Source organism: Stegostoma tigrinum, chromosome 8, assembly GCF_030684315.1.
Source record: "Stegostoma tigrinum isolate sSteTig4 chromosome 8, sSteTig4.hap1, whole genome shotgun sequence".
Lineage (NCBI taxonomy): Eukaryota > Metazoa > Chordata > Chondrichthyes > Orectolobiformes > Stegostomatidae > Stegostoma > Stegostoma tigrinum.
The window spans coordinates 40,607,969-40,635,689 of record NC_081361.1 but is presented as its reverse complement, the minus strand read 5'-3'; the positions used below and the strand labels follow the sequence as shown (position 1 = coordinate 40,635,689).

Here is a 27,721-nt window from a genome sequence, read left to right as displayed (position 1 = left end):
AGGTGTAGCACTTCCTGCATTTGCAGGAAAAGTGTCGGGTGTGTTGGGACTGGAGGGGAGTGTGGAATGGAGAAGGGAGTCCCAGAGAGAGTGGTCTCTTGGGAAGGCAGATAAGGGTGGGGAGGGAAACATATCTTTGGTGATGGGATCGGATTGCAGATGGCGGAAGTGTCGGAGGATGATGTGTTGAATCCGGAAGTTGGTGGGGTGGTACTTGAGGGTGAGGGGGATTCTGTTTTGATTGTTATTGCGGGGAGGTCCTGTGAGGGATGAGTTGTGGAAAATGCGGGAAACACAGTCGAGGGCGTTCTCGACCACTGAGTTGGGGTGGGGGAGGGAAGTTACGGTCCTTGAAAAACAAGGACATCTGAAATGTACAAGAGTGGAATGCTTCATCCTGGGAGCAGATGCGGCTGAGGCGAAGGAATTGCGAATAGAGGGTTGCATTTTTGCCGGAAGGTGGGTGGGAGGAATGTGTATTCTAGGTAGCTGTGGGAGTTGGTGGGCTCGAAATGCATATGGGTTTCTGGGTTGGTGCCAGTGATGGAGACAAGAGAGGTCCATGAAGGACAGAGAGGTATTGGAGATGGTCCAGGTGAACTTAAGGTTAGGGTGGAAGGTGTTGGTGAAGTGGATGAACTGTTCCCACGAGGAGCTCCAACAGTTCATTTAATTCTGAATCCCCTTCCCCCTCCCCCATTTCTGAAGAAGTGTCTAGACCTGAATCGTCAGGCTTCCTGCTCCTCTGATGCTGCTTGGCCTGCAGTGTTCATCCAGCTCTACACTTCGTTATCTTGGTGGAAGGATAGGGCTCAGGTGAAGCGTTGCCGCGCGTGCGCATTACCGCCCCAGGTGTGGCGTTGCTGCGCGTGCGCATTGCCGGCACAGGTATCGGTGTGTCCACAGAGGGGGATGCTGCGCGTGCGCGCTATTGGGCCGCGTGACAGCCCCCTCCCTTTCCAGTCGTCAATGTGGAGGGAGGGTCGATGTGGGCCATGAGGTAGGTCGCGAATTGTCCAGCTCTTATTAATATCCCTCCTCTTCCTCTTTAATACTGCGGTCTGCCTGTAATGAAGGCATCGCTCGGCTCAGAGGAGTGGGTTTGATGAGTGTGGGCCTCCGGTATCCCCCTGAACGGCTCCAGCCGGGCTTTGTAGTTAATGGCGGTGCAGCCTCGTCAATGAATACGTCCCTCTTCCTCTGTCTTAGATAATAAAATGTGAGGCTGGATGAACACAGCAGGCCAAGCAGCATCTCAGGAGCACAAAAGCTGACGTTTCGGGCCTAGACCCTTCATCAGAGAGGGGGATGGGGGGAGGGAACTGGAATAAATAGGGAGAGAGGGGGAGGCGGACCGAAGATGGAGAGCAAAGAAGATAGGTGGAGAGGGTGTAGGTGGGGAGGTAGGGAGGGGATAGGTCAGTCCAGGGAAGACGGACAGGTCAAGGAGGTGGGATGAGGTTAGTAGGTAGCTGGGGGTGCGGCTGGGGGTGGGAGGAAGGGATGGGTGAGAGGAAGAACCGGTTAGGGAGGCAGAGACAGGTTGGACTGGTTTTGGGATGCAGTGGGTGGGGGGGAAGAGCTGGGCTGGTTGTGTGGTGCAGTGGGGGGAGGGGATGAACTGGGCTGGTTTAGGGATGCAGTGGGGGAAGGGGAGATTTTGAAACTGGTGAAGTCCACATTGATACCATATGGCTGCAGGGTTCCCAGGCGGAATATGAGTTGCTGTTCCTGCAACCTTCGGGTGGCATCATTGTGGCAGTGCAGGAGGCCCATGATGGACATGTCATCAAGAGAATGGGAGGGGGAGTGGAAATGGTTTGCGACTGGGAGGTGCAGTTGTTTGTTGCGAACTGAGCGGAGGTGTTCTGCAAAGCGGTCCCCAAGCCTCCGCTTGGTTTCCCCAATGTAGAGAAAGCCGCACCGGGTACAGTGGATGCAGTATACCACATTGGCAGATGTGCAGGTGAACCTCTGCTTAATGTGGAATGTCATCTTGGGGCCTGGGATGGGGGTGAGGGAGGAGGTGTGGGGACAAGTGTAGCATTTCCTGCGGTTGCAGGGGAAGGTGCCGGGTGTGGTGGGGTTGGAGGGCAGTGTGGAGCGAACAAGGGAGTCACGGAGAGAGTGGTCTCTCCGGAAAGCAGACAGGGGTGGGGATGGAAAAATGTCTTGGGTGGTGGGGTCGGATTGTAAATGGCGGAAGTGTCGGAGGATAATGCGTTGTATCCGGAGGTTGGTAGGGTGGTGTGTGAGAACGAGGGGGATCCTCTTGGGGCGGTTGTGGCGGGGGCGGGGTGTGAGGGATGTGTCGCGGGAAATGCGGGAGACGCGGTCAAGGGCGTTCTCAATCACCGTGGGGGGGAAGTTGCGGTCCTTAAAGAACTTGGACATCTGGGATGTGCGGGAGTGGAATGTCTTATCGTGGGAGCAGATGCGGCGGAGGCGGAGGAATTGGGAATAGGGGATGGAGTTTTTGCAGGAGGGTGGGTGGGAGGAGGTGTATTCTAGGTAGCTGTGGGAGTCGGTGGGCTTGAAATGGACATCAGTTACAAGTTACATGCTACACTTGTCCCCACACCTCCTCCCTCACCCCCATCCCAGGCCCCAAGATGACATTCCACATTAAGCAGAGGTTCACCTGCACATCTGCCAATGTGGTATACTGCATCCACTGTACCCGGTGCGGCTTTCTCTACATTGGGGAAACCAAGCGGAGGCTTGGGGACCGCTTTGCAGAACACCTCCGCTCAGTTCGCAACAAACAACTGCACCTCCCAGTCGCAAACCATTTCCACTCCCCCTCCCATTCTCTTGATGACATGTCCATCATGGGCCTCCTGCACTGCCACAATGATGCCACCCGAAGGTTGCAGGAACAGCAACTCATATTCCGCCTGGGAACCCTGCAGCCATATGGTATCAATGTGGACTTCACCAGTTTCAAAATCTCCCCTTCCCCCACTGCATCCCTAAACCAGCCCAGTTCATCCCCTCCCCCCACTGCACCACACAACCAGCCCAGCTCTTCCCCCCCACCCACTGCATCCCAAAACCAGTCCAACCTGTCTCTGCCTCCCTAACCGGTTCTTCCTCTCACCCATCCCTTCCTCCCACCCCCAGCCGCACCCCCAGCTACCTACTAACCTCATCCCACCTCCTTGACCTGTCCGTCTTCCCTGGACTGACCTATCCCCTCCCTACCTCCCCACCTACACCCTCTCCACCTATCTTCTTTGCTCTCCATCTTCGGTCCGCCTCCCCCTCTCTCCCTATTTATTCCAGTTCCCTCCCCCCATCCCCCTCTCTGATGAAGGGTCTAGGCCCGAAACGTCAGCTTTTGTGCTCCTGAGATGCTGCTTGGCCTGCTGTGTTCATCCAGCCTCACATTTTATTATCTTGGAATCTCCAGCATCTGCAGTTCCCATTATCTCTTCCTCTGTCTTGTCGGGATTTCGCCCCATGAAATTCTCACAGTCAGTAAATAAAGGGTGTGTGTGTCGTGGTTTGTTTCTGACTGTAATGTAACTCGAGTTTAATTTTTCCACTTTCGCACACTGCGGGTAGTTCTGGTGTTGCAAGTAAATGCTTCCGTCCAAACGCAGTCAGTATATTCTCTTTAAAAGATTTTTACGAACAAATATTAGACGTTCCGGTATAACAGCTCTGACGGCGTGAGAAGTAAATCATTGTCTGATGTACTCAGCAACTCTGAAAACAAAGTCATAACTTCCAAACACGTTCAGTGCTGTGTAATCTGTTCTTGGTTTTGCTGCTTTGATTCGATCTGATGCCCCTTGATGAATATTATTTAATAACAATTTTGGTGAGCTGTCAGGGTGGCTGTTGTTCCTATTATTGGCTATTGAGTAGAAAATGCCGTTCATTCATTCATTCATTCATTCATTGCAAAATAAGTAATTGTAATGAAAAATGTCTGCATGTGGATACATTTCTGAAGGGTCCCGACCCGAAACGTCAACGTTCCTGCTCCTCTGCTGCCTGACCTGCCATGTTCCTCCAGCTCCACAGTACGTTACATTTACATTTGGATAAAACCCTTATTGTAACCAAGCTATGGCTAATCAGCGATTTTAAGTCGGCAGAACAGTGACTCCTGCTGGGACATGTGGATTTAGGGTGCTAATGGGATTGGGTTTGGTTGTGATTTTTTTTTTGCGATTTGCTTTTTGAATGTCGGTGACACTGGCTTGGCCATCAGGTATTGTTCATCCCTAATTGCACTAAATGGAGAAGGTAATGAAATGTTGCAATCTTTGTGGCATAAGGACACCCACGTTGGTAGGGACAGAGTTCCAGGATTTTAATCCAGTAACAGTAAAGAAGCAGCAATATTGTTATAAGTAAGGATGATAGGTGGTTTGGAGGGAACTTACAGGTTGTGGTATTTCTGTGCATCTTGTGGTCCTGTCCTCCTTGGTGTAGAGGTTGTGGGCTTGAAAGTTGCTGTTGAAGAAATGATGAGTTATTGCTGTGCAACTTGTATATGGTACATATTGCTACCACTTTGTGTCAGTGGACTTACTCTATGCAGAATTCCTAGCCTAAAGGCAAAGAAGTAACTGAGGAAAGAATAAGGCCCCTTAATGATCAATGTTCCACACATGGTCACCCTCAATGTGAAGATGGGAGACAGACTGAAGGAACATTTTATGGCAGGATTGACTGTGGGGAAAGACATGGAATCCAGGGAACTGCAGGAAATAAACGTTGATATCTGAAAACAGTCTATCTTATACAAGAGGAGTTGCTGGAAATTTTAAAAAGCATAAAAGTAGATAAATTTCTAGGACCTGATCAGCTGTGTCCCAGGACATTGTACCAAGTTTGAGAAGAAATTGCAGGGCCTCTAAGCAGATATTTGTTTTATCTACAACCATGGATGAGGTGCTGGAAGACCGGAGAGTGGGCTAATATTGTGCCTTTATTTAAAAAAGGCTGCGAGGAGAAACCAGGGAATTGTAGACCTATGAGACTGACATCAGTAGTTAATGTGGAGGGGATTCTGTGGGACAGGATTTACGTGCATTTGGAGAGGCAAGGATGGATTAGGGATAGTCAGTGTGGCTTTGTGCATGGGAAATCATGACTTGAAACTTGGAGGTTTGTGAGGGTGTGCCAAAGAAGGTAGAAGTGGGCAAAACAATAGATGTCTACATGGACATTAGCAAGGCCTTTGACAAGGTTCTGCATTGGTAGTCTGGTTAGAGTTAAAGTTAAATCACATAGGATTCAGGGAGAACTTGCCAATTGGATACAAATTGGCTTGACAGTAATAGACAGACTGGGGCGGGCGGGGGTGGTGGTGCAGGAGAGGACAGGAGAGAGGGGAAGAGAGAATGCTATTTTTTGTACTAGAGTTCTGTGACCAACAGTGTTTCGCAGGGACTGGTGCTGGGTCCGTTGTTTGTCATTGATATAAACGATTTGGATGGGAATATCGGAAGCATGATTAGTAAGTTTGTGGATGATGCCAAAATTGTTAGAGTAGATAGTGAGGAAAGGTATGTCAAAATACAAAAGAATCTTGATCAACTGGCCCAATGAGCTGAAGAGTAGCAGATGGAGTTTAATTTAGATAAATGCGAAGTGTTGCATTTTGGTAAGACAAACTTGTGCGGTTAATGGTAGAGCCCTGGAGAGTGTTGTTAAATGGAGACATCTAGGGGTTCAGGCGATTCTTGAAAGTTTTCACAAATAGACAGGTGGTAGAGAAAGTGTTTAGCATGCTTGCTTTCGTTACTCAGACCATTGAGTATGGGAGTTGAGATGTCATGCTGTGGTTCTACAGAATGTTGGTGAGACTATTTCTGGAGTACTGTGTACAGTTCCGGTTGCCCTGCTATAGGGAGGATATTATTAGATTGGAAAGGATGCAGAAAGGAGTCAGAAGGATGTAACGGGATTGGAGGGTTTGAGTTATAGGGAGAGGCTGGATGGGCTAAGTCATTTTTTTCACTAGAACATAGGGTGACATTTTAGAAGCCTGTAAAATCACGTTGAGCATAGATAAGATGAATAGTAAAGGATTTTTTCCCCCTCTGGTTGGGGAGTTCAAAAGTTAAGGGCATAATGTTAAGGTGAGAAGAGAAAGATTTAAAGAGACCTGAGGAGCAACTTTTTCACACATAGGGTGGCTTGTATTTGGAATGAACCTCCAGAAGAAGTGATAGATGCAGGTACAGTGGCAAATTTAAGTCATTTGGACAAGTATGTGAATGGGAAAGGTTTAGAGGGATACAGGCCAAACACGCACAACTGGAACTAGCTTAGTTTGGGAAACATGGTCGGTACAGATGAGTTGGATCTAAGGATCTGTTTCCGTGCCATGTGACTCTGAACTGCTATTTATACGGCTGGTCTTGTTCAGTTTTTGATCGATAGTAACTCCAAAATGTTGATAGTGGCAAATTTGGCAATGATAATGTCCCTAAGTCTCAAGGTATGGGTTATAAGATTCTGTTGTCACCCACTGGGAATGCTCAACAGTTCAGGAAACATCTGTTAATCATGATTCAGAGTTAACTTTTCTCTTCCTTCATCTTTTGACCAGATTGTTCTCACTAGCAATCTGTCAATCAATGCTGGTTCCATTCTTTTCTGCTAATTATAACCAGACAACCGTCTGCAGAGGTTTCTTGTCGTACAAGTGCACTATTTATTATGGTGATCCCCTCCACCCACTACCACCACCACTACTTCACCAAGGATCTAGCCATGACCCACTTCTATTTCTTATCTAAATGCAACATCATCTGAAAAGTATCAATTTCCACACATAAAGTGACAAAACACTTCACAGTCTTTTAAATGATCAGACTGCTTGTCTTGCATCCTGTACTAAATATGCAAAAAATTACTCTAATTATTGCAACAGCTAAAGCTGTTGTCTTGAGCTCACGCTACACACTCCCTTGCCATTGACCCCATCTCTGTCCCTGGCAACTGAAGCTGAACCAGACACTCTATCATATTTGCCCCAATTAACCATATTGTTGTTTTAGTCTTTCATAGGATATTATTGTTTGTTGCTTCCCCCTTGTCCTCCCTTAGAAGCTGCTGGCATTGCCATTCACTGTTATGAGCTGCATCACCCCATGGTTCCTCCTGCACTTAGTCACTGCACTCAGCCTTGTCTGCTTCAGTTGGCATCAACTTGGTACATAGAAATCCTGGTCTACTTGGCACAGAACCAAAAATATTTCATAAGATCAAAAGCTGCTTTGGTCTTACTTTGTCTTTTTGCGTTTGGCATCATTCATCCAGTGGGTTTGTGCTGACCTGTATCTCCCCTCCATAGTTACCATTGCTACCTTGGAGAAGAGGAATGTGCTATCCTAATGTCAACCAAAGTTTAGGAACTGCAAATCTAACAAATCCTTAGATCTCATGTTTGGTGACAGCAAGCTGGAAAGGATTAAAATGCTTTTTTAACAAAGGCATATTTGTTGTTTGTAATTGCTTTTTCTATTGAATACGTTTTTATCTTCGATTTATCTTTTATCATGGTGGTAAAAAAAATTTTGCCTTGGATGCTATAGGTGAGTGGATTAGGATCTTGCACATAATATTAAAAAAAAAACTCTTGTAAATTACACCTAAGAAAGTATCTTTTATATCCACAGATTTACGAGACGACTTATTGGTGGTGGGATACTTCCCGCATATTTAGTGATGGCTATCCTAATTGTCTTCATTGTGGGAGCTGCTCTGACGACATTATTGCCCAAAGTTGTGGAAAGTGGTGCTGTTGTCCATAGGGAGCAGGATAACCAGAGAACCAACATTCCAAATTCCTTCACCATTATCATGCAGTCTTACAACAGAACAGACTTGCTTCTTAAACTGCTGAATCACTATCAGGCCATTCTAAATTTACACAAGATCATTGTGGTCTGGAATAGTGTTGGAATAAAACCACCAACAGACTTATGGGATTCATTGGGACCACATCCCATCCCCGTTCTCTTTAAAGAACAGACTGCAAATAGAATGCGGAACCGACTGGAGCCAATTCCAGAACTGGAAACCAAAGGTAAGATTTCATGGAAATATTAAAATTTCATCAGTCTTATTTGACTGAATTTGGTTTTAACCTATTTTATTTCTTTCCCAGTGCAAATAGGAACTAAAATTATTTGAGTGAATCTGTAACTTATGTCTATTTAAAATTTTACTTCAGCTCCCTTTCCTTTTATAAGGCATCTTGTTGCCCATACATTAGCTTTGATCTGGCATTCAATGAGTAATCCTAAATTTGAGTTACGGTGTGTAGATTGTGATGTAGACTGATTTATCTTTGAAATGAGTAAAGGACATCAAGCTTTCATTTCCACTATTGCAATTTGAATTCAATCAGAAGCCACATGACACCAAGTTATAGTTGAACAGGTTTATTTGAAGCAGTGCCTTCACCTGATGAAGGAGCAGTGCTCTGAAAGCTTGTGACTTCAAATAAACCTGTGAACTATTACCTGGTGTTGTGTGACTTCTGACTTGGCCCATCCTGGTCCAACATCAACATCTCCACGTAATGTTTAGAATTGACAGAAGTTAAGAGCATAAGACATGGGAAGAAAAATTGGGCCTTACAGCCCATTGAGTCTGCTCCACCATTCAGTCATGTCGGAGAAGTTCCTCAACCCCATTTGCCCGCTTTCTCCCCCTAACTCTTGATCCCCTTGACAATCAAGAACCTATCTATCTCCGTCTTAAATATACTCAATGACCTGGCCTCTACAGCCTTCTGTGGTAGCAAATTCCACAGATTCACCATTCTCTGGCTGAAGAAGTTTCTCCTTATTTCCGTTCTAAAAGGTTTTTCCTATACTCTCCTCGGGTCCCAGTCACTCTGACCAATGGAAACTTCTTCCCAACATCCACTCTGTCCAGGTCAATCAGCATTCTGTAAGTTTCAGTTAGACCCCCCAATTCTTCTAAACTCCATCGAGTATAGACCCAGAATCCTTAAATGTTCCTCATATTCAGCTTTTCATTCCTGGGACCATTCGCATCAACCTCCTTTGAACTGGATCCAGGGCCACTACGTCGTTCCTGGGATTTGGGGCCCAAAACTGCAGACAGTACTCTATATGTGGCCAGACCAAAACCTTATAGAGCCTCAGAAGTACATTCAGCTTTTATATATAAGTTCTGTCAAAATAAATGCCAACATTGCATTTGATTTCCTGACTACTGACTCAACCTGCAAGTTTACCTTGAGAGAATCCTGGACTAGAACTCCCAAGTCTGTTTGCACTTAAGACTTCTGAATTTTCTCCCCATTTTAGAAAATAGTCCATGCTGGTATTCTTCTTACCAAAGTGCATGAGCTGGCACTTTCCCACATTGTACTCCATCTGCCACTTCTTTGCTCACTCTCCTAACTTGTCAAAATCCTTCTGCACTCCCCACATCCTGAAACTACCTATCCCTCTACCTATCTTTCGTGTTGTCTGCAAACTTAGCCAGAATGCCCTCAGTTCCTTCATCCAAGCTCATTAATGTGTGAAGTGAAAAGTTTTTGTCTCAACACTGACCCTTGTTGAACACCACTTGTAACTGGCTGCCATTCTGGCAAAGACCCTTTTAACCCCACTGTCTGCTGCCTGCCAGACAGACAGCCAATCTTCAATCCATGCTAGCCCCTTAGCTGTAATGCTGTAGTCCTTTTTCTTACTCAGCAGCTTCCTGTGCAGCACCTTGTCAAAGGCCTTCTTGAGTCCAAGTAGATAACATCCAATGGTTCATGGTCTAACCTGCTCGTTACTTGAAAGAAGTCCAACAGATTTTTCAGGCATGACCTCCCCTTGATGAAACCATGCTGACTTTCCCCAATTTTACCATGCAGTTCCAAGTATTCAGAAATCTCATCTTCACAATGGATTCCAAAATTTTACCCATGAATGAGGTTAGGCTAATTGGCTTGTAATTTTTCATCTTTGGCCTTCTGTCTTGTTTAAATAGGTTTAAAACAGTATCATGTTAGCAATTTTCCAGTTGTCAGGGACCTTCTCCCCCGCCCCCCAACTCGAGGGATTCCTGAAAGATCACAACTAACGCCTCCATTATCTCTGCAGCTAACTCCTTAAGAACTCTGGGGTGTAGTATATCTCATCTAGCTGATTTATTCATCTTCAGGCCATTCAGTTTTTCTAACACCTGATCCTTAGTGATGGCCGCTATACTCAGCTGTGCCCCCGACTCTTGAATTTTTGGGATATTACTCGTGTCTTCCGCTGTAATTATTTACTACTTCAGCCATTTCCCTGGTCCCTACTACTGTCTCTCCAGCATTGTTTCCAGTGTCCCAATGTCCACTTTTTGCCTCTCTTTTGCCCTTTATTTACCTAAAGAAATCCCCTCTGTCCTCCTTTATATTATTGGCTAGCTTACCCTCATGTTTAATCTTCTCCCTCCTTACTTTTTTTTGCTCTCTGTTGGTCTTTGTAAGCTTCCCAGTCCTTGAGTTTGCCACTGCCCTTGACCACATTATATGCTTTCTCTCTTGTTTTTATTGCTATTCCTGACTTCCTTAGTCAGCCATCGTTGCCTCATCCTCCCTGTATCATGCATTTTTTTTCTCGATGGATGAATTTTTGCTGTGTCTTTTGAAATACTCCTAGAAACTCCTGTCATTGCTATTCCACTGTCTTTCCTCCTAGGCTCTTCTCCCAGTCAATTCGGCCCAGCTCTTCCCTCATGCCTCTGTAGTTGCATTTATTCATCTGTAGTGCCATTACCTCTGATTCTATCTTTTCGTTCTTGACTTGCAGAGTAAATTCAATCGTATTATGATCACTGCCTCCTTTATGAGTATCTTCACCTTAAGCTCCCATTATCAAGCCTGCTTCATTGCACAGTACTAATCAAGTATTACCTGTACCCTCGTGGGCTCCACCTCGAGCTGTTCCAAAAAGCCATCTCACTGACACTCCACAAATTCCTTTTCTTGCAGTCCACTGCCAAACTGATTTTCCCAGTCTACTTGCATATTGAAATCCCCCATGATCACTAACTTTGCCTTTCTTCCACACCTTTTCTATCTTGCACCCCAGCTCCTGACTTCTGTTTGGAGGTCTGTACATTAGTCAAACTGGTTTTTTTACCTTTGCGGTTCTTCAGCTCTACCCGCACAGATTCTACAACATCTGACCCTGATCTTTTTCTTATAATTGATTTAATTTCATTTCTTATTAATAAGCCAACCCCACACCCTCTGCCACCTGCCCACCTTTTCAATAAGACGTATATCCTTAGATATTCAGCTGCCACTCCTGATTTCAGTGCAGCCATGTCATGGTGATGCCCATCATGTTATATCTGCCAAGTTTGATCTGCACCACAAGCTCAATTGCCTTATTTCTTAGACTGAGTGCATTCACATTGAACGCCTTCAGTCCTGTATTAACTTTCCCTCTTCTCAGTGTTATTTGTTTATTCAGTACGCTTAAAGTTGAATTCCTAACTCTTTCCAAACACTCTGCTGTTGTGTATGGTGTTGGAGACGTTAATAACCTCTCCCACGTTCTCCTTTCCTGTCATTTTTTTTTTTCATACTTTTCCATGCAGTTGAATCCACCTCTCCACCCCAATCTGCTGCTTTGTTCTCCACTGGGGAAAGTTTTATGCTTCCCTTTCCCTGACTCTCGACTTTAAAGTCCTGTTGACTAGCCCTATTTATCCTTTTTACTCATTTGTCCCAGCTCAGTTGAGGTGGAGACACTCCCAGTTCCAATACTGATGCCAGTGCCCCATGAAAAGGAACCCCTCTTTCCCATACCAGTCTCTTAGCCCCTTGCTTGTTTCTCTTATTCTCGCGTCCCTATGTCAATTTGCCTGTGGCTTGGGCAGTAATCCAGAGTTTATAATCCTTGAGGACCTGTCCTTTACTTTTGTTCCTAGCTGCTGATAATCTCTGAGCAGGCCCTTTCTCCTGGTCTTACCTATGTTTGTTCTGATGTGGGCTGTAACGACTGGAGCCTACCCCTCCCTCTCCAATATCCTTTCAAGCCAGTCAGAGATGCCTCTTACCCTGGGACTGGGCAGGCAACACACCATGCGGAACTCTTGATCCTGCTTACAAAGGACACAATCTATTCCCCTGATTATTAGAATCCCCTACAACTACCACTTGTCTTTTTGCTTCTTCCCACTTGAATGGCTCCCTACCATGTTACAGTGTTCATTTGGCTCATCCTCCCTGCATCCCTTTTCCTCATCCACATAAGAAGTACTCATACCTGTTGGACAAGATCAAGAGCTGAGGCACCTCTGTTCCTGACTGCAGGATCCCTCTATCAGCCTCGCTTGAAGTCACCGCCTGCTGTCCCTGGCCATTGACCAATTTAATCTATGAGGCATGACTGCCTCCTGAAACAGTGTCCAAGTACTTCCGCCATTCCCGGATGTCCCGCAGTGTTTGAAATGCAGATTCCGACTCATCAGCTCTGAGCTAAAGTTCCTTGAGCAACTAATACTTGTTGCAGATGTGGCCACTGCCATTCGCCATGGGCTCAGCCAGCTCTCACATTGTACAGCTACAACACATCACCTGTTCAGCTATTTCTTCTTAATTACTTTGAGTTAATTAAATTTATTGATAGTTTTTTGCTGTTTTTTTTCCAGAAGTTAGAGCAGATTTCCTCCCAGCCAATCAGGTCACAGCCTACCTGTGACATCACTCCAGGTTTCTTTTGCTTTAACTTTAGCAGATTCGTCATTGTGGCAAAAGAGACAGGAAATAATCATTTTGGAATGACCAGAGCAGAAATTATTTAGTCAGGAATAGAAATTGGTGATTTGACCTTCACTTACTTCACCTTCAGTGAGATCTTTGTCATCTGGTGTGGTCTCAACTTCCGTTTCCTGTTTGTCCCCCACAATCCAAAACTTCTTTTATATGTCAATAATCTGTCTAATTCTGCCTTTAATACATAATCCAAATGTAGCCTGGCATCCATTACTTTCGAGGAAGGAAAATTCTATATAGTAATGATTCTGTGAGAGGAAAGAAATTCTACTGACCTCCATCACTCAAATGATTAAACTAAACTGTGATCAGAAGTCATTAAAAGGACAGTATAAATAGATTGAAGATCCGTCCCTAGGGAGAATGGGGGTGAGACATAACAGTGAGAAGATCAGGCTAACCCTAACAATATTTTATCCTTGTGAAATATGACTATATATTATTCTGTATACAGTACAAATATTCATATTCTTATGGAGCATTTTAATGCATTTTTCCTTTTCTCTTCTAGCTGTCTTGATGCTTGATGATGATATTTTAATTAGTGCCTATGACCTTGATTTTGCCTACTCTGTTTGGCAGGTATGCTTCTAAATATTTTCCATTTGGGTACTTACATTCTGTTTCAATGGAAAGTTGCACAGAGGAATAAAGTAAATCTTGTGAAAAGCCTATGTTAGTTACCTGCACAATACCTGAATAAATGGAAAATTATTTATAAAACCAACCTTCCTGTTTTAAGTATCACTGTGATTAAATGTTTCTGACTGGCTGGATATTTGTTTGCTAATGCTGAAGGCATCTTTTTGCAATTCCTTCTACCTTAATTTAGTGTATTTAAAAAGAAATGTTGTTCGAAGCAAGACAGTATCAGGACAGAGGTGTCATCATGATATCATCAGACTAACAATCTAGAGGCTGAGACAAAGAATCTGGGGGCCCTGATTCAAATCACGTTATAATAGGAGTCAAATTTAAATTCAATTCATTAATAAAGCTGGGATTGAAAACCAGTCTCAGGAATTATGCCATGAAAGTATTGTCATAAAATGTTCCCTGATGTATTTTTTAGTGAAGGAATGCTTTTTATTTGTGAATGTTGCTCACTCGTGCAGCATTTATTGCTCATCCGTAACGGCTCTGGAGAAGGTGCTGTTGGGCTGCCTTCTTGAACAGCTGTTGTCCTAGGTCGCTAGCATCTACAATGCTGAGACAACAAGGGTAGAGCTGGATGAACACAGCAGGCCAAGCAGCATCATAGGAGCAGAAAAGCTGACGTTTTGGGCCTAGTCCCTTCTGTTGGGAAGGGAGTTCCAGGATTTTGATCCAGCAGCAATCTTGGAGGGAAACTTGTGGGTATTGGTGTCTTAAACTGCCTGCTGTCTGTGTCTTTCATGGTGTTAGAAATCACAAGTTTAGAAGGGATTGTTGAAGTAATCTGGGAGTACAGCAGTGAATCTTGTAGATGTACACAGTACTGCCGCTGTGCATTGGTGGTAGAGGAAATTGATGTTAAAAGTGGCCTCTTTTGTCCTGAATGATGGCAAGTTTCTTCAGTGGAACTGCAGTCACTCAGGCAAGTGGAAAGTATTCCATCATGCACCTGACCTGTGCCTTGCAGTTGGTGGATAGTTTGAGGAAACAAGTGCTGAGTCAATGCCACAGAATTTCTAGCTTCTGACCGGCTGTTGTCACCACAGCATGTGTATACCTGGTCAGTCGTAAACCCAAAGATGTGTACATTATGGATTTCAGCAATAGTAATGCCTTTGACCATCAAGTGGTGATTATTTTGTTGGTGGCGGTGATTGTCTGAGTGAATGTTACTTACTACTTTTTAGCCCAAAGTGGAGGCTGTCCAGGTCTTCCAGTATGTGGGCATAGACAGCTTTAGTACCCAAAGAGTCACCATGGTGCCGAACATTGTACAATCATTTAAAAAAGAGTCTTCACTCTGACCTTATAGAAGGAAAATCATTGAAGAAACAGCCGAAGAGAGATGGGGTGAGGACTCTACCCTGAGTAAGTCTTGCAGAGATGTCCATGGATTATTATGACTGATCTCCAACAACCCAAACATCGTCTCTTATGCTTGAGACGACTGCGACTAGTTTTTCTTTTAGGGCTCCTTAATGCTGTACTTGGCCAAATGCTGCCTTGATGTCAAAGGCAATTGCTCCCAACTCGCCACTGAAGTTCAACCCTTTGTTTATGTTGGACCGAGACTGTAATGAAGTCAAGAGTGGAGTGACCCTGCCAAAACCCAAACTGAGCGTCAGTGAACCGGTTGTTGCTCAGTGAATGCAACTTGATTGCACTGTTAATGATTCCTTTCATCGCTGGCTTATGAATCCTGTTGAATTCATACCTGGCGCAAAGTGTTGTTTTGGAGGTCAAGGAACTCAACCTTGAGATGTTTCAAAATTCCTCAAGGTAGTGCCCATGCCAGACCAAACCATCTTAAGCTGTGTTATCAATTACCTTCTTTCCTGCTGAAAAGTCATCACATGGGAACACTGTGAGATCCTCCCTAAGCCACTCTCCATCCTGACTTGAACAGAATCACCATTCCTTCACTATCTCTGGATTAAAATGTCCTGGAACTCCCTTCTTAACATTGCTAGGTATACCTGTACCAGATGACCAGATAGACTGGAGCAAGTCAAGAAGGTAGCCAAGCACCACTTTTCAGTTCTGAAGAAGGGCCACTGGACCCGAAACATTAATTCTGATTTCTCTCCATGGATGCTGCGAGATCGGCTCAGCTTTTCCAGCAATTTCTGTTTTTAAAGCTACTGAAATGTGGTTGATTTGTATATTCCTGGTCTATCTCCATTGTCTTTTCCAAGAGGAACACTCCTGGATTTTCTTTCATCTCCAGCATGTGAAATTATCATGCATGAGAGAGTAAAATGAAAATGATCCAAATTTCTTGATGCCTGTCAGAATTTGTGCTGCTTGACTTAAAATGACGAATCCAAGGCAACTATTTTATATATTCCATTTGAGTTGCCAGGGCTTAGTTGTTATTAATTTTTGTTTTTAAATTGTTTAGTTCTGTCATGTCCTTTCTTTAAAACTAGTTTTGCTCCATGGAAGCGTGGTGGGTATTAAGGACAAAAAATGACATTTGAATATTTATAGGGCAACTACATCATACAGGAAGAAACAGAAACTACTCTTCTCTATTTTGTTAAAAGCTATTGCTCCATTACAGGGTATTTATGAAAGAACGCTACAAAAACTGTGACAAAACACGTGTCCCCCATTCATTTCTCGCTGTCCTAAGCTGAATTCAAACTTTCAATGGTATCAACAGTCAGATACATATGCTGGGCTGTAACATTCTCCCGATATTTAACCATGCGCTGCCCAGTTCCGTCATCCATGTACTGAATTTGGGCATTATAAATTTGATTTGTTGTGCTAATCTGATGCTTGTCTCCTGTAGGCTACCCGGGCTTACATTGTATGCCTTATTCTAATTTAACTCTGCCTCAACCTGATTTGACTGGTTGCCAGCTGAAGCTTGATTATGTTTCTTCAGTATCCCAGTAAATAAATTTTGTGTTTGACTTAATGGTATGCCCCTGGTGATCTGTCACTAGTGTCTGTTGTTAGCTTTGTTTCCATTTCCCTTTGTTTTCTCCCGAACCACTTCCCTTTGTTTTCCCCTAATCCATTCCATTTTCCCTGAAAAATTACTACCATCAGCTGGGTTTCAGCTTCTTCTAAAATTCCCTGAATCTCTCTCACTAAATCAGTCACCACCTTCATTTTCTTTGCTGGTTTGTCCTCTATGTAATTTTACCCCGAATATATGTATTAACTATATCTCTGACTCTGGCCTATTTTGTCACTGTTTATTTGTCTGGCTTTCATGGTTATTGCACTAGATCCTTCTACATCAGTTCTGGCCCTTTCTGACACTTCTGGATTGAGTTCAGCCCAGTTTAAATTGAATGACCCTCCTGGAGATACTTCAGACTGTATGGGTTTTACTATCCCTTGAGAGCATCTGAACTCCTTTGGTTCCTGGTCTCTGCTGCATTCTACTGACTTAATTTGTGACAGTTTATTCCCCAACAAGTAACTATCCCTGACATTGGCAAACTTGGGACTGCTTCCACATTAACTGCAACCATAGCAAATTCACCCTATAAATGCTAACCAGTGTTGTCCCTATATTCTTTGCCAGGAGCCCTTTTATCAAAATGCTGAAATTTAATTCACTTGCAAATAGAGAATTTTTTTTTTGTTCACTAGAAAGGTCTGTGGGCGTCCAGAATCTTGGAAAATGCTGACTTCTGTCTAATTAAAATAAAATTAATTCACGGATGTGGGCATTGCTGGCTGGGTCAGCATCTATTGCCTATCCCTAGTTTCCCTTGAAGGGGAGTGGTAAGATGTTGCCTTGAACTGTTACAGTCCATTTGCTGTCGGTAGACCCACAATGCCATTAGGAATGACAGTCCAGTGTCTTGACCCAGTGACCTCGAGGATTCTCCCGTGCTAATTTCTCATCCATCACAAGCATTGAATTTCCAAGGGTAGTGATTCTGTCTTTATGGTAATGGTCATTGGTTTGCACGATGTCATTTGCTGCTTGTCAGCCCAAATCTGTGTATTTATTGTCACTTTTGCTACATTTGGGCTTGGGCTGCTTCAGTATCTGAGGAATCGTTGCTGATCAGAGGGACTTGTTTTGTGCTGTTCAATGACTTCAGTCCTTATTGTTTAACAATGAATCAGTCACGCACCAAGTTCTTAAAGTTGTTACAGCCAGTTGAGATGATGGTGGCTGGTGGGCGAGGTGGGGAGGAGGGAGGCAGAATTCATGGCTCATTTTTTTTGGACTTGTTTTTGGTCAGTCGTAACAACTATCTTTATATTGTTTCTTTCTTAGCATAATATCACACTTCAATTAAACTTGGTTAACGGGATCAAACATCAAGGAGAGCAATTTCCTTGAGTGAAGTTTTATTATCCAGTGCCACACTATGTCCCACCCCTCACCCCCAAAAATTATCAAAGAAACACAGACTGTGAAAACAAAAATGGGGAGGGAAGGGTATCTGGTACAGCCAGGAAGATAAAGGCAGCTTACCGTTCATTAAATGTTCTGAGTTGCAAAAACAAAACCTAAGTCGCAACTGCACAGCCGCTGTACTGTTTCCTCAGGAATGGTGAAGCTTGCAGATATGTTTGATTTCTCAATCAGCAGAAGTTTTTTTCAAGTTTTTTAGCCAGCACTAGGTTGATGAGAATGAGATTGTGACATGGAGCAAGGAGCTTTTTGTGTTCTTAACCGTGTTCAATCCTTGCTGCTTTCTCTCCCTTTGTTGCTCAAAGCACAGACTGAAACATACTTTTGTTTTTTTTGGACTATTTCCATTGTTTTTTCAAACTGAACTCTCTGCATATAACCTTTCATCTCCAGTATCATGTAGATATCCCATAAATGTGAGTCAAACAATAGATTTGAATTCTTGATAGCTTACGGAGTTTCAATCAGAGATAATGGGAACTGCAGAGCTGGAGAATCCAAGATAAAGTGTGAAGCTGGATGAACACAGGCCAAGCAGCATCTTAGGAGCACAAAAGCTGATGTTTTGGGCCTAGACCCTTCATGAGAGAGTGGGTCTAGGCCTGAAACGTCAGCTTTTGTGCTCCTAAGGTGCTGCTTGGCCTGCTGTGTTCATCCAGCTTCACACTTTGTTATCTACAAGTTTCAATGCCTGATTAAATTTGTAATTCCAAGGTTGCTGATTTTATATATTCCATATGAGTTGCCTCCTTGTCAGCTGATCACAGCAGCCAGTTTAGGTCAGCAATGTCTTTTGAACAACTGCTTTTGTCCTTGAAAATATCAAGTATTAAAATCAGTTGATGAAAGTGAAATATTGATGGTCTATTTTCACTGTGATCATAACACTGGAAAACAAATATTAATAGATGTACCAATTTCACTCGAAATTATACTGAGATAATTTAGTTCAGTGGTTCGGACACTCTTATATTCCGTCCCACTCCCCACTCCTTTTTTCCCTTTCTATTCTAGTAATGCATCTAACAGTTGCATTTCCACCTTTGCCAGCAACCCACCAGTATACACACGAAGCTGTTGGCTAGCTTCTTAACTGTGGATGTTATGCGCCTTAACCCAATCTTGTCACATTTGAGACAAGTGCATATTTAAGTACAGCTAGCACAATAGCAAAAAGAAGTACAAAGTTTCTAATTTCTTTCTCTTCAAGCCTTATCTTGTGGACTGTGGTTTATTTCACAGATCAGCGATTGAGTTTGGAAACTTCCTGGGTTGAATGGCTCACTATCATATTCTGTGGTAAACTTGTAACAGCAATTTACTTTATAGAGTAAAACACCCCAAGGTGCTTCATAGGAGTATCAAATGGAGCAGAGCTATATTAGGAGATGCTGACCAAAAGCTTTAACCGAGGTTGACTTTAAGATGAAGAGGAATTCAAATCTTGGGACTTTGATAGGAAACCATGGGAACCAGTGGTAAAGAAAATAAAATCTGTGACATTGTACAGAATAGAACTTGACCAGCACTGAAATCTGGTTGTAGGACTGGAAAAATCCACAGAAATGGGAAGGGAAAAGGCTGTGGAGGAAATCAAATCTAAGCTGCCATTCTATATATTGCCCCCCCCCCCCCCAATGAATGTGTAATGAAATCTTTATGAGCTCATGAAAAGAAAAACAACACAGCTGATCCCTGCTGAAATGAAAGCATGCTGCAGACAAAAGTTAGTTTGTTGAAGTGTAAAGTTTAGTAAGATGATTGTTAAGAAGAAACCTCATCAAGGTATATTAAGTAGGTAGATGGCAAACCAGGATTGTGGTATTAGAAAATATGCCTTCGTTTGGTAAGCAATAAATTTAAAGATGTCACTGAAAAGATTTTCTTTACTCTGTGTTTCAGCAATTTCCAGATCAAATTGTCGGGTTTGTTCCCCGGAAGCACGTCACAACTTCTTCAGGAATTTACAGCTATGGCAGTTTTGAACTCCAGAATGCACTTGGTGGAAGCGGTGACCATTACTCCATGGTGTTGATTGGAGCTGCATTTTTTCACGCCAGTTACCTTGAAAAGTTTAAAGTTCAGCACCCAGCTGTCCACAGCCTAATTGACAAGACCCAGAATTGTGATGACATTGCAATGAATTTTATAGTTGCCAAGCAGACTGGGAAGCCATCGGGAGTGTTTGTGAAGCCAGCGGACATGAGAAATCTGGAAAAAGATTCCAACGGTGGCTTCAATGGCATGTGGCATCGGGCGGAACACTTGCTTCAAAGGTCCTGGTGTCTGAATCAGCTGGCTGCTATCTATGGCAGCATGCCTCTGAAATATTCCAACATTATGATCTCTCAGTTTGGGTTCCCCAACTATGCAAATCATAAAACAAAAACCTGAAGGTGCTGAACAGTTGCTGATCTATCTGATGCTATTACAGATTTTTGTATAGTGGATACTGGAGAGGGAGATTGACCTAATGTTTGCAAACAGTGATTCATTTCCTCTGTCTGTACAACAGAGGAACATGCAATAGGAATGAATCTCTTACTTCCACCATTTCAGTGCAGGTGCCAACACTGAGGCAGATACCTCTGAGTATTGCCATTTTTTCTTTTTGCAACTTCTGTAATCTTGCTGGTAACAGTCCACAATTCTACGGAAGCTTTAATTTTTTTTAAATTTTTTTCATTCAGTTACCTTTGCTGTTTTTGTCTGTACAAAATGCAGTCATGTCTTGATCAGCTGCTGCCATTATTCACTAAGTAGCCAATTTCTGGACTATTATCAGTCACCTTTTTAGAAGTGATTAATGATGTACCTCATCCACTACTAAAAACTCTGGAAAAGTTTGTGCCTGCATCAGTGTTTCTAGAAATTTACTTTTTGACTCCTGTCTTGTGTATTCTTGACTCTACATTGCTTTTAATCTAATGTACATTTACATCTCAGGATGCTATAATATGTATACCTTTAGTGAATAAATATCTCAAAAACTCTACAAATGCAGAATCACCTGTCTCTACATGTCCTGTTTATACCTTGGAAAAAGAAGAGCAGTGCCGTTTGTGTTTGAAATTTAACTCCTATTTATTCTCTGTTTCACGTTATTTCTGGCCGCCAAACCCTGCTAATAGCCTGGATTTATCTTTGTTCTGACTGCAGTTAACTCCTTTCTCTGCAGTCCCAGCAGTGGCCATCACTTTGAACCTGGTACTGCTACAACGCTGTCAACCACTGGCTGTTTGTACTGGGGTTTTTTCCCCCACAATGAAGATGGAAGTCTCACCCTTGGCCAGTTAATGCCTCATGAAACGTTAATGGAAGTGGGGCACCCACTATCAGTTGGAATGCATTCCCTGCTACATTGGTTGGTGAGGCAAGAGCTAACCCCATGTCTGATTTTGGTTTTGAAGATTGAAGCGGTTTTGGATGTAAGTTTGCTCGCTGAGCTGGAAGGTTTGTTCCAGAACCTCAACCTGACCTACAAATCTTCTCACAACTCACTAATTGAAGCGGTTATTGATAGCAATTTGGAAAAATTACTATAAAGGCACTTCAGAATGCAATTGAAACAAAAAAAACTCGTCATAATTTCATTGTAGGTACTCTGGACATTGCAGTGGGAAAAAATTGAAATGTTTTTGAGGATTCTTCATTTCATAGACATGTAGGAGTTATGGCAGAATTATTTTCAGAAAGTATACAGTAGAGGCAGTGGTCAGGATAAAAAGGTACACGATAAATCAGAATTTGTTATTTTGCTGTATCAGAGATAATGGGAACTGCAGATGCTGGAGAATCCCAGATAATAAAATGTGAGACTGGATGAACACAGCAGGCCCAGCAGCATCTTAGGAGCACAAATGCTAACGTTTTGGGCCTGGACGCTTCTTCAGAGAGGGGGATGGGGAGAGGGAACTGGAGTAAATAGGGAGGGGGGAAGTCGGACTGAAGATGGAGAGAAAAGAAGATAGGTGGAGAGGAGAGTATAGGTGAGGAGGTAGGGAGGGGATATGTCAGTCCAGGGAAGATGGACAGGTCAATGAGGCGGGATGAGGTGGTAGGTAGGAAATGGAGGTGCGGCTTGAGGTGGGAGGAAGGGATGGGTGAGAGGAAGAACAGGTTAGGGAAGCGAAGACAGGCTGGGCTGGTTTTGGGATGCAGTGAGGGGAGGGGTCAAGGTGGGCTAGTTTTGTGATGCAGTGGGGGGAGGGGACGAACTGGGCTGGTTTTGGGATGCAGTGGGGGAAGGGGAGATTTTGAAGCTTGTGAAGTCCACATTGATACCATTGGGCTGCAGGGTTCCCAAGCGGAATATGAGTTGCTGTTCCTGCAACCTTCGGGTGGCATCATTGTGGCACTGCAGGAGGCCCATGATGGACATCACAAGCTTCAAAATCTCCCCTTCCCCCATTGCATCCCAAAACCAGCCCAGCCTGTCTTTGCTTCCCTAACCTGTTCTTCCTCTCACCCATCCCTTCCTCCCACCTCAAACCGCACCTCCATTTCCTACCGACCACCTCGCCCCGCCTCCTTGACCTGTCCATCTTCCCTGGACTGACATATCCGCTCCCTACCTCCCCACCTTCTCTACCTATCTTCTTTTCTCCATCCTCGGTCCGCCTCCCCCTCTCGCCCTATTTATTCCAGTTCCCTCTCCCCATCCCCCTCTCTGATGAAGGGTCTAGGCCCAAAACGTCAGCTTTTGTGCTCCTGAGATGCTGCTTGGCCTGCTGTGTTCATCCAGCTCTACACTTTGTACAAGCCAGGCAGCAAAATAACCAGATAACAATGTCTGTATTACATGCATTGACCACAAGAGGTCTCTCTGACATTTGGTAGAAGCCACCAATATTAAGGCATCACATTGACTTGTTTTTATTTGTTGACTATTAAACAACTGACTATTCATTTTAGTTAATTATCTAATAATGCAAAAGAGGATGAGCACAAATTGAGACAAGACCTCAGCAGCAATGAATAGAATTAATTAAAACTAAAGAACCTGGCGGCAATGATTATAGTGGGATTGATGGAACGCTGAAGGTGTTAACACTATGTGCTGGAGTAGATTGAGAGAAAGCAAGGTGATCATCAACGACATACAACTTTCTCATTCACCTATTGTCCACAATATCTGAAGTAAAGGATAAAAGCTTGTGTTTGGGGAGTCCTTTCCTAACTGCGGGGCATTAAGTATTTTACAGTCAATGAGCCACTTTTGAAGTGTTGCCATTGTAATGCAGCAAGTGCAGCATTTGGCTTGCGCGCAGCAATGTCTCAAGCAACAAAGAGGTGATGGATAATTATAGTGGTGTTGCTTGAGGAATAAATATTTTCCAGGTCATCCCTTGACAATTGCCTCTATATGTACATAATCTTCCACTGTTGCTAAGTTGTCAAACTCATCTGGTATCTTGCAGTGGCTGACCAGGAATTCCCTCCATACACTGGCAAGACAGAAACCATTGTTTTCAGTCCCTGCCCCAGACTCGCTCCCAGCGATCAATATCTTTCTCCGTGTCTACAATCTGAGATGAGGCCAGCTCGATTGCATAGTGTCATGTTTGACCCTGACACAAGCTTCTGGCCTTCTCATCAAGCTTCAATAAGAGTGCCTATTTCTACCTCTGTAATATAGCCCTGTTTCAGTTGATCCAATGAAATTACTATTCATGCTTCATTTCTTTTAGTAATGACTATTCAAATACACTCCTGATATTTTAACACATTTAGCTGTCCTGCTCTGTAGACCTGAGATCATTCAACACTCTGCATCTTGTGTCTCCACTTGTACTGAGTGCCTTTTACCCAACACCCCTGCATTCACTGGTCCTTGATCCAACACCATACTGAATTTAAAATTCATATCCTTGTTTCCAAATCCCTTCATGGCCTTTCCCCCTCTACCGTTGTAATCTGCGGTCCTGCTAAAATATTTAACTTCCTCTAATTCTGATCTCTTGAGCGTCATAGTTTTAATTTATTCACCATTGATAGACACATCTTTGGTAAAGAAGAGGATTAGACTTGGGAGGGCTGCTGTATCGGACAAATTTCTTCTGTTTTTCAATTGCTGCTTGCATGGTTGGACGATGGAGATTGGGCAAGATCTGTCAAGTAATTAACAAGGGAGATCATTTCTCTTTATTGTATGAAATTATGGCCCAGATTGTGCATATTTGTTTAATTTAGGCTTGTTTACTTCGGGTTGCTTGTGATTGTTGCATGTATGATTTGGAATAAATTGCAGAGTAAAACTTGAAAGGCAGAAATGCATGACTGAGAGTTGATAACTCATGAAGAAACTTAACTGGAAGAAAATATCCCAGATGACTGTCACTCAACTGCTTTGTGCAGTTATAAACTGTTAAGATTAGGCAAGACCCAAATTCAAACTGCCATTTATGATAGATTAGCTGGTGAACTACAGGACGGGAAGGAGAGTAGGAAACTGTTGGAGTGGATAACCTTATCAGTCTTCGAGTAACCTTATCAGTCTGTGTATGTGATTCAATTAGCTGCGAGCAGAATAAGATACTGGGTTACGCAAAAGTCAAATAGACTATTTCTACATACAAAGATTTGATAAATCTGTCTGGATCTTAGTGTAAACTTCTGGAGATTTGTCAAGTTGGCTGTTCTCATCTGTGTGGAATCATGAATTATATAATCAAATTGTGTGCCTTTTTTGGTTCATAGTTCACAAAATTTAAAGCAAAAAATAACTATGCATCCAACTTTTTCATCCTTTTGAACATTATGTACGTTTCAGGTAGTTTTTATGCTATTTTAATTAGAATTCAGTTTGAGTTGGTAACTGGACAGGATTAAATTTAGGGGAATAATTTTTGCACAGTTTTTGTTTCTGGTGAGAATTTCCACCATTCAGTGTTTGGAGCTGACTTCATAAAAGCTTTTGAACAGAAAATAAGAGAATATGTGGAAAGTAAAATTTAGGGGGCTATCGGGGAAAAGATCAGTGTTTTGCATTAACCTTGATTTAACATTGGTTTCAGTTTCTTAAATTTCTGTGCTTGGTTTGGATTAAATTTCATGAGTCATAAAGTGTGATCATCAGTAAAGAATTGTTGTGGTTTTTCTGAAGGTTGTAATTTGCAAGGAACTTAAGTGAGGACCGAGGAATAGTAATTTGGCCTAACAGACTTGCTGTTTTCATAAATCATACATATAATCTCAATACACTTTCATATTTGAATTGTGTATCCCTATATTCAGCTCTCCAACTCTAAAATAGCTCAGTATGTGAAAGGCATGTCAAAGAGCTGCAGACATAAATGAGCAATTTGTGATTCTAGATACAGAAAGTTATTAGGAGGCAAAGGATATTTTAGCTTTTTTTGCAGGGAGGTTTGAGCACTCCAGTGAGAAAGTCTTCTTCTAATTATGCCAGGAGTTGATGAAACCTTGCCTAAAATACTTTGTGCGAAGTCAGTTTTGGTACTGAAGAAAGAATATAATTATCTTACGTGAAGTGCAAAAATAGGTAGTCTAGATTGATTCCGGGAATTAGAGGGCTTTCCTATAAGATATTATTGAGTAGTATGGGCCTGGACTGCTGCATTTAGATGGAGAGATTGTCTGATTGAAACATGTAAGATTCTGAGAGGGTTTGGCAGAATTGATGCTGAGAAGCTTACCTAGAGGAGTAGAACTGGATGGCATGGTATTAAGATGAGTGTTATCATTTAAATTTAAGATAAAGAGAAACTTCTTTATTCAGAAGGTTATGAACCTTTGGAATTCTCTCCCCAGAGGACTGATTGCGCAATGAGTAGATTTAAAGCTGAGATTAATAGATTTTTGAAATTGAAGCTATAAGGATCGAGCCAGAATGTGAGTTGAGGTTAAGGATCAACCATGTTCATGTTAAATGGTGGAACAGGCTCAAGGGAGCCTTGCTTCCAATAAACTTGAGAGGATGTTCACATTTTTCTAGCATGACAGGTTGGAGGTGCTATAGAGCAGGAGTGGTAAATAGCTCTTTCTATTATTCTTTTTGTACATACCATCTCCTTTCCCAATTTCACTTCTCTTTCCTGACTTTTTTGCTCAATTCCTTCTGTAACATTTCCTCCTTCTTTTTCCCTCCCTTTTCTTCCTGCTCCTCTCCTGGCTATTTTTTGATCCATAGAATTCATTCCAAAACCTAGATAATCTTTTTGGTAGACTCACAACCAATGCATTCACTATCTGTATAGTCCCCACCAATGCATTCACTATCTGTATAGTCCCCTCTTATAGAACCCAAGATGTAGACCACCAGGTAAAGGGGGCTTATTGTTTTTCCAGTCCAGCTAATTCCCTCATTACTTTTTTTGTTAGACATATTACCACATCAAAGTGACTTTAAGGCTTCTACTTTAACAGCACCATTCAAGATTTGTCCCTTCCTGTGTCTCACTACTAACTTTTACCCAATTCACCACACTGAGAACTTGATATTTCTTTTTTGATTAATAAATCCCCCCTCACTTCAAGCCCAGTACCACTTCCACTCCCCACCATCCCTCAATGGTTTAGTTTAAAGCCCTGCTAAAGCTGTAGGTGTAAAACTTGTTGGGAGATTTGTCCTGACCTAGTTTAAATGGAGCTCATCCGAACATTTAGCCCCCTCTTCCAGCAGTAATCATCCTAGTAGCTCATGATCAAAGCCCTTATTTCCAATACTGATCTTTCAGCCATGCATTCAACTCATTGAACATTGTCAAATTTATGGTAATTAGTTCATTTCTCATAATTCAGAGATTATGATTTTGGCCTACTCACCCTAGCTCTGCTGCATTATTCAGCCAAACATCATGCCTTATTCAATCTTTCTTTTATTCATTCCTATGTAAATCATGAAAGCTCCCTCCCATTCCAAGTTCTTTACCATCACTGATGCTCAGCCTTTGGAGCAGTCATTCATGGCTGCAAACAACAGGTTCCATTCCTCTGATTGCATGTTCCTTTACATACGCCCACTTGAATGCACTTTAGATAGGACATGAAGGCTTAAGGGAAGATTCATAAAAGGTTTATGAGAATGGTTTCAGGATGAGGGACTTGGCTATGGGAATAGATTGGTAAAGCTGTGTTGTTTTTCTTGGAGAATTTTGAGATAACTTAATAAAGGAGATGGCATAGACTATGGGATAGAGGGGTTGAGAACCAAATGACAGAAATGTAAGATGATTGGTAAAAGCTCCAAAGGTGACACAAAACATTTTTCTTGCCAGTGACTATTTAGGATCTGGGATAACTTCCTAAGAGTGTTGGAAGCAGATGCAATCGGAGTTTTCATAACAGAATTAGATAAACATCTGAAGGTTTGAGAAAATTGTGCAGTGATGCAAGGAAAGAATGAGCAGTAGGATTAACTGAAAGGCTTTGGATGCACAGTTAAGGGGCTGAACAGTCTCCTTCACTGTGGCCCTTCTATTTCTATAGCGTTGTGTTCCATTTGCTGATTCATGCATGATGTACCAAGAAGTACACCTTTTCACTTACGTGGAGTTTAAAGACTTCTTTTTACTTCTACTTTTTCTCAAACTTCGTTTCTTTGAGAAATTTTTGAGCACACTTTGTCAGTGGAAGGCATACAATAGTTTGTCATTTTTAACAATATCACAACTGGTTTGCATAAGATTGACTGCATCATTTGCCTTTTTCTCATGATTCACTTCCTTCCTGAATTTTGGTGAATCACGAGTAACCAAAATACCCAATCTCATTGGTAACTTCTTTGTTTTACATTTTGTATTGTTCTGAGTATCTGGTTCGCTGATTTGGTGACTTGAAGCAACTGAGTTTCCACCTAAGATCTGTGCAGGAAGGACGAGGGGAATCGTGCAGTAAAAGAATATTCTGGTTATTTGTTGCTGATACTACTTTTCCTCCGC

General features: G+C 42.8%; 1 protein-coding gene across 2 annotated transcripts; it reads left to right on the top strand.

Annotated features, from left to right (window-relative positions):
* Positions 1-891: 891 nt before the first annotated feature.
* Positions 892-20,825, top strand: extl2 (exostosin-like glycosyltransferase 2). 2 transcript variants are annotated; one of them, XM_048539465.2, is made up of 4 exons: positions 892-1,000; positions 7,647-8,056; positions 13,284-13,354; positions 19,722-20,825. In XM_048539465.2, the coding sequence occupies exons 1-4, from the start codon at positions 987-989 to the stop codon at positions 20,211-20,213; spliced, it is 987 nt and encodes a 328-aa protein (XP_048395422.1). In that variant the 5' UTR covers positions 892-986; the 3' UTR covers positions 20,214-20,825. The 2 variants fall into 2 exon arrangements, with proteins under 2 accessions (XP_048395422.1, XP_048395421.1); XM_048539464.2 differs by lacking the exon at positions 892-1,000 and adding an exon at positions 3,443-3,491.
* The last annotated feature ends 6,896 nt before the right edge of the window (positions 20,826-27,721 follow it).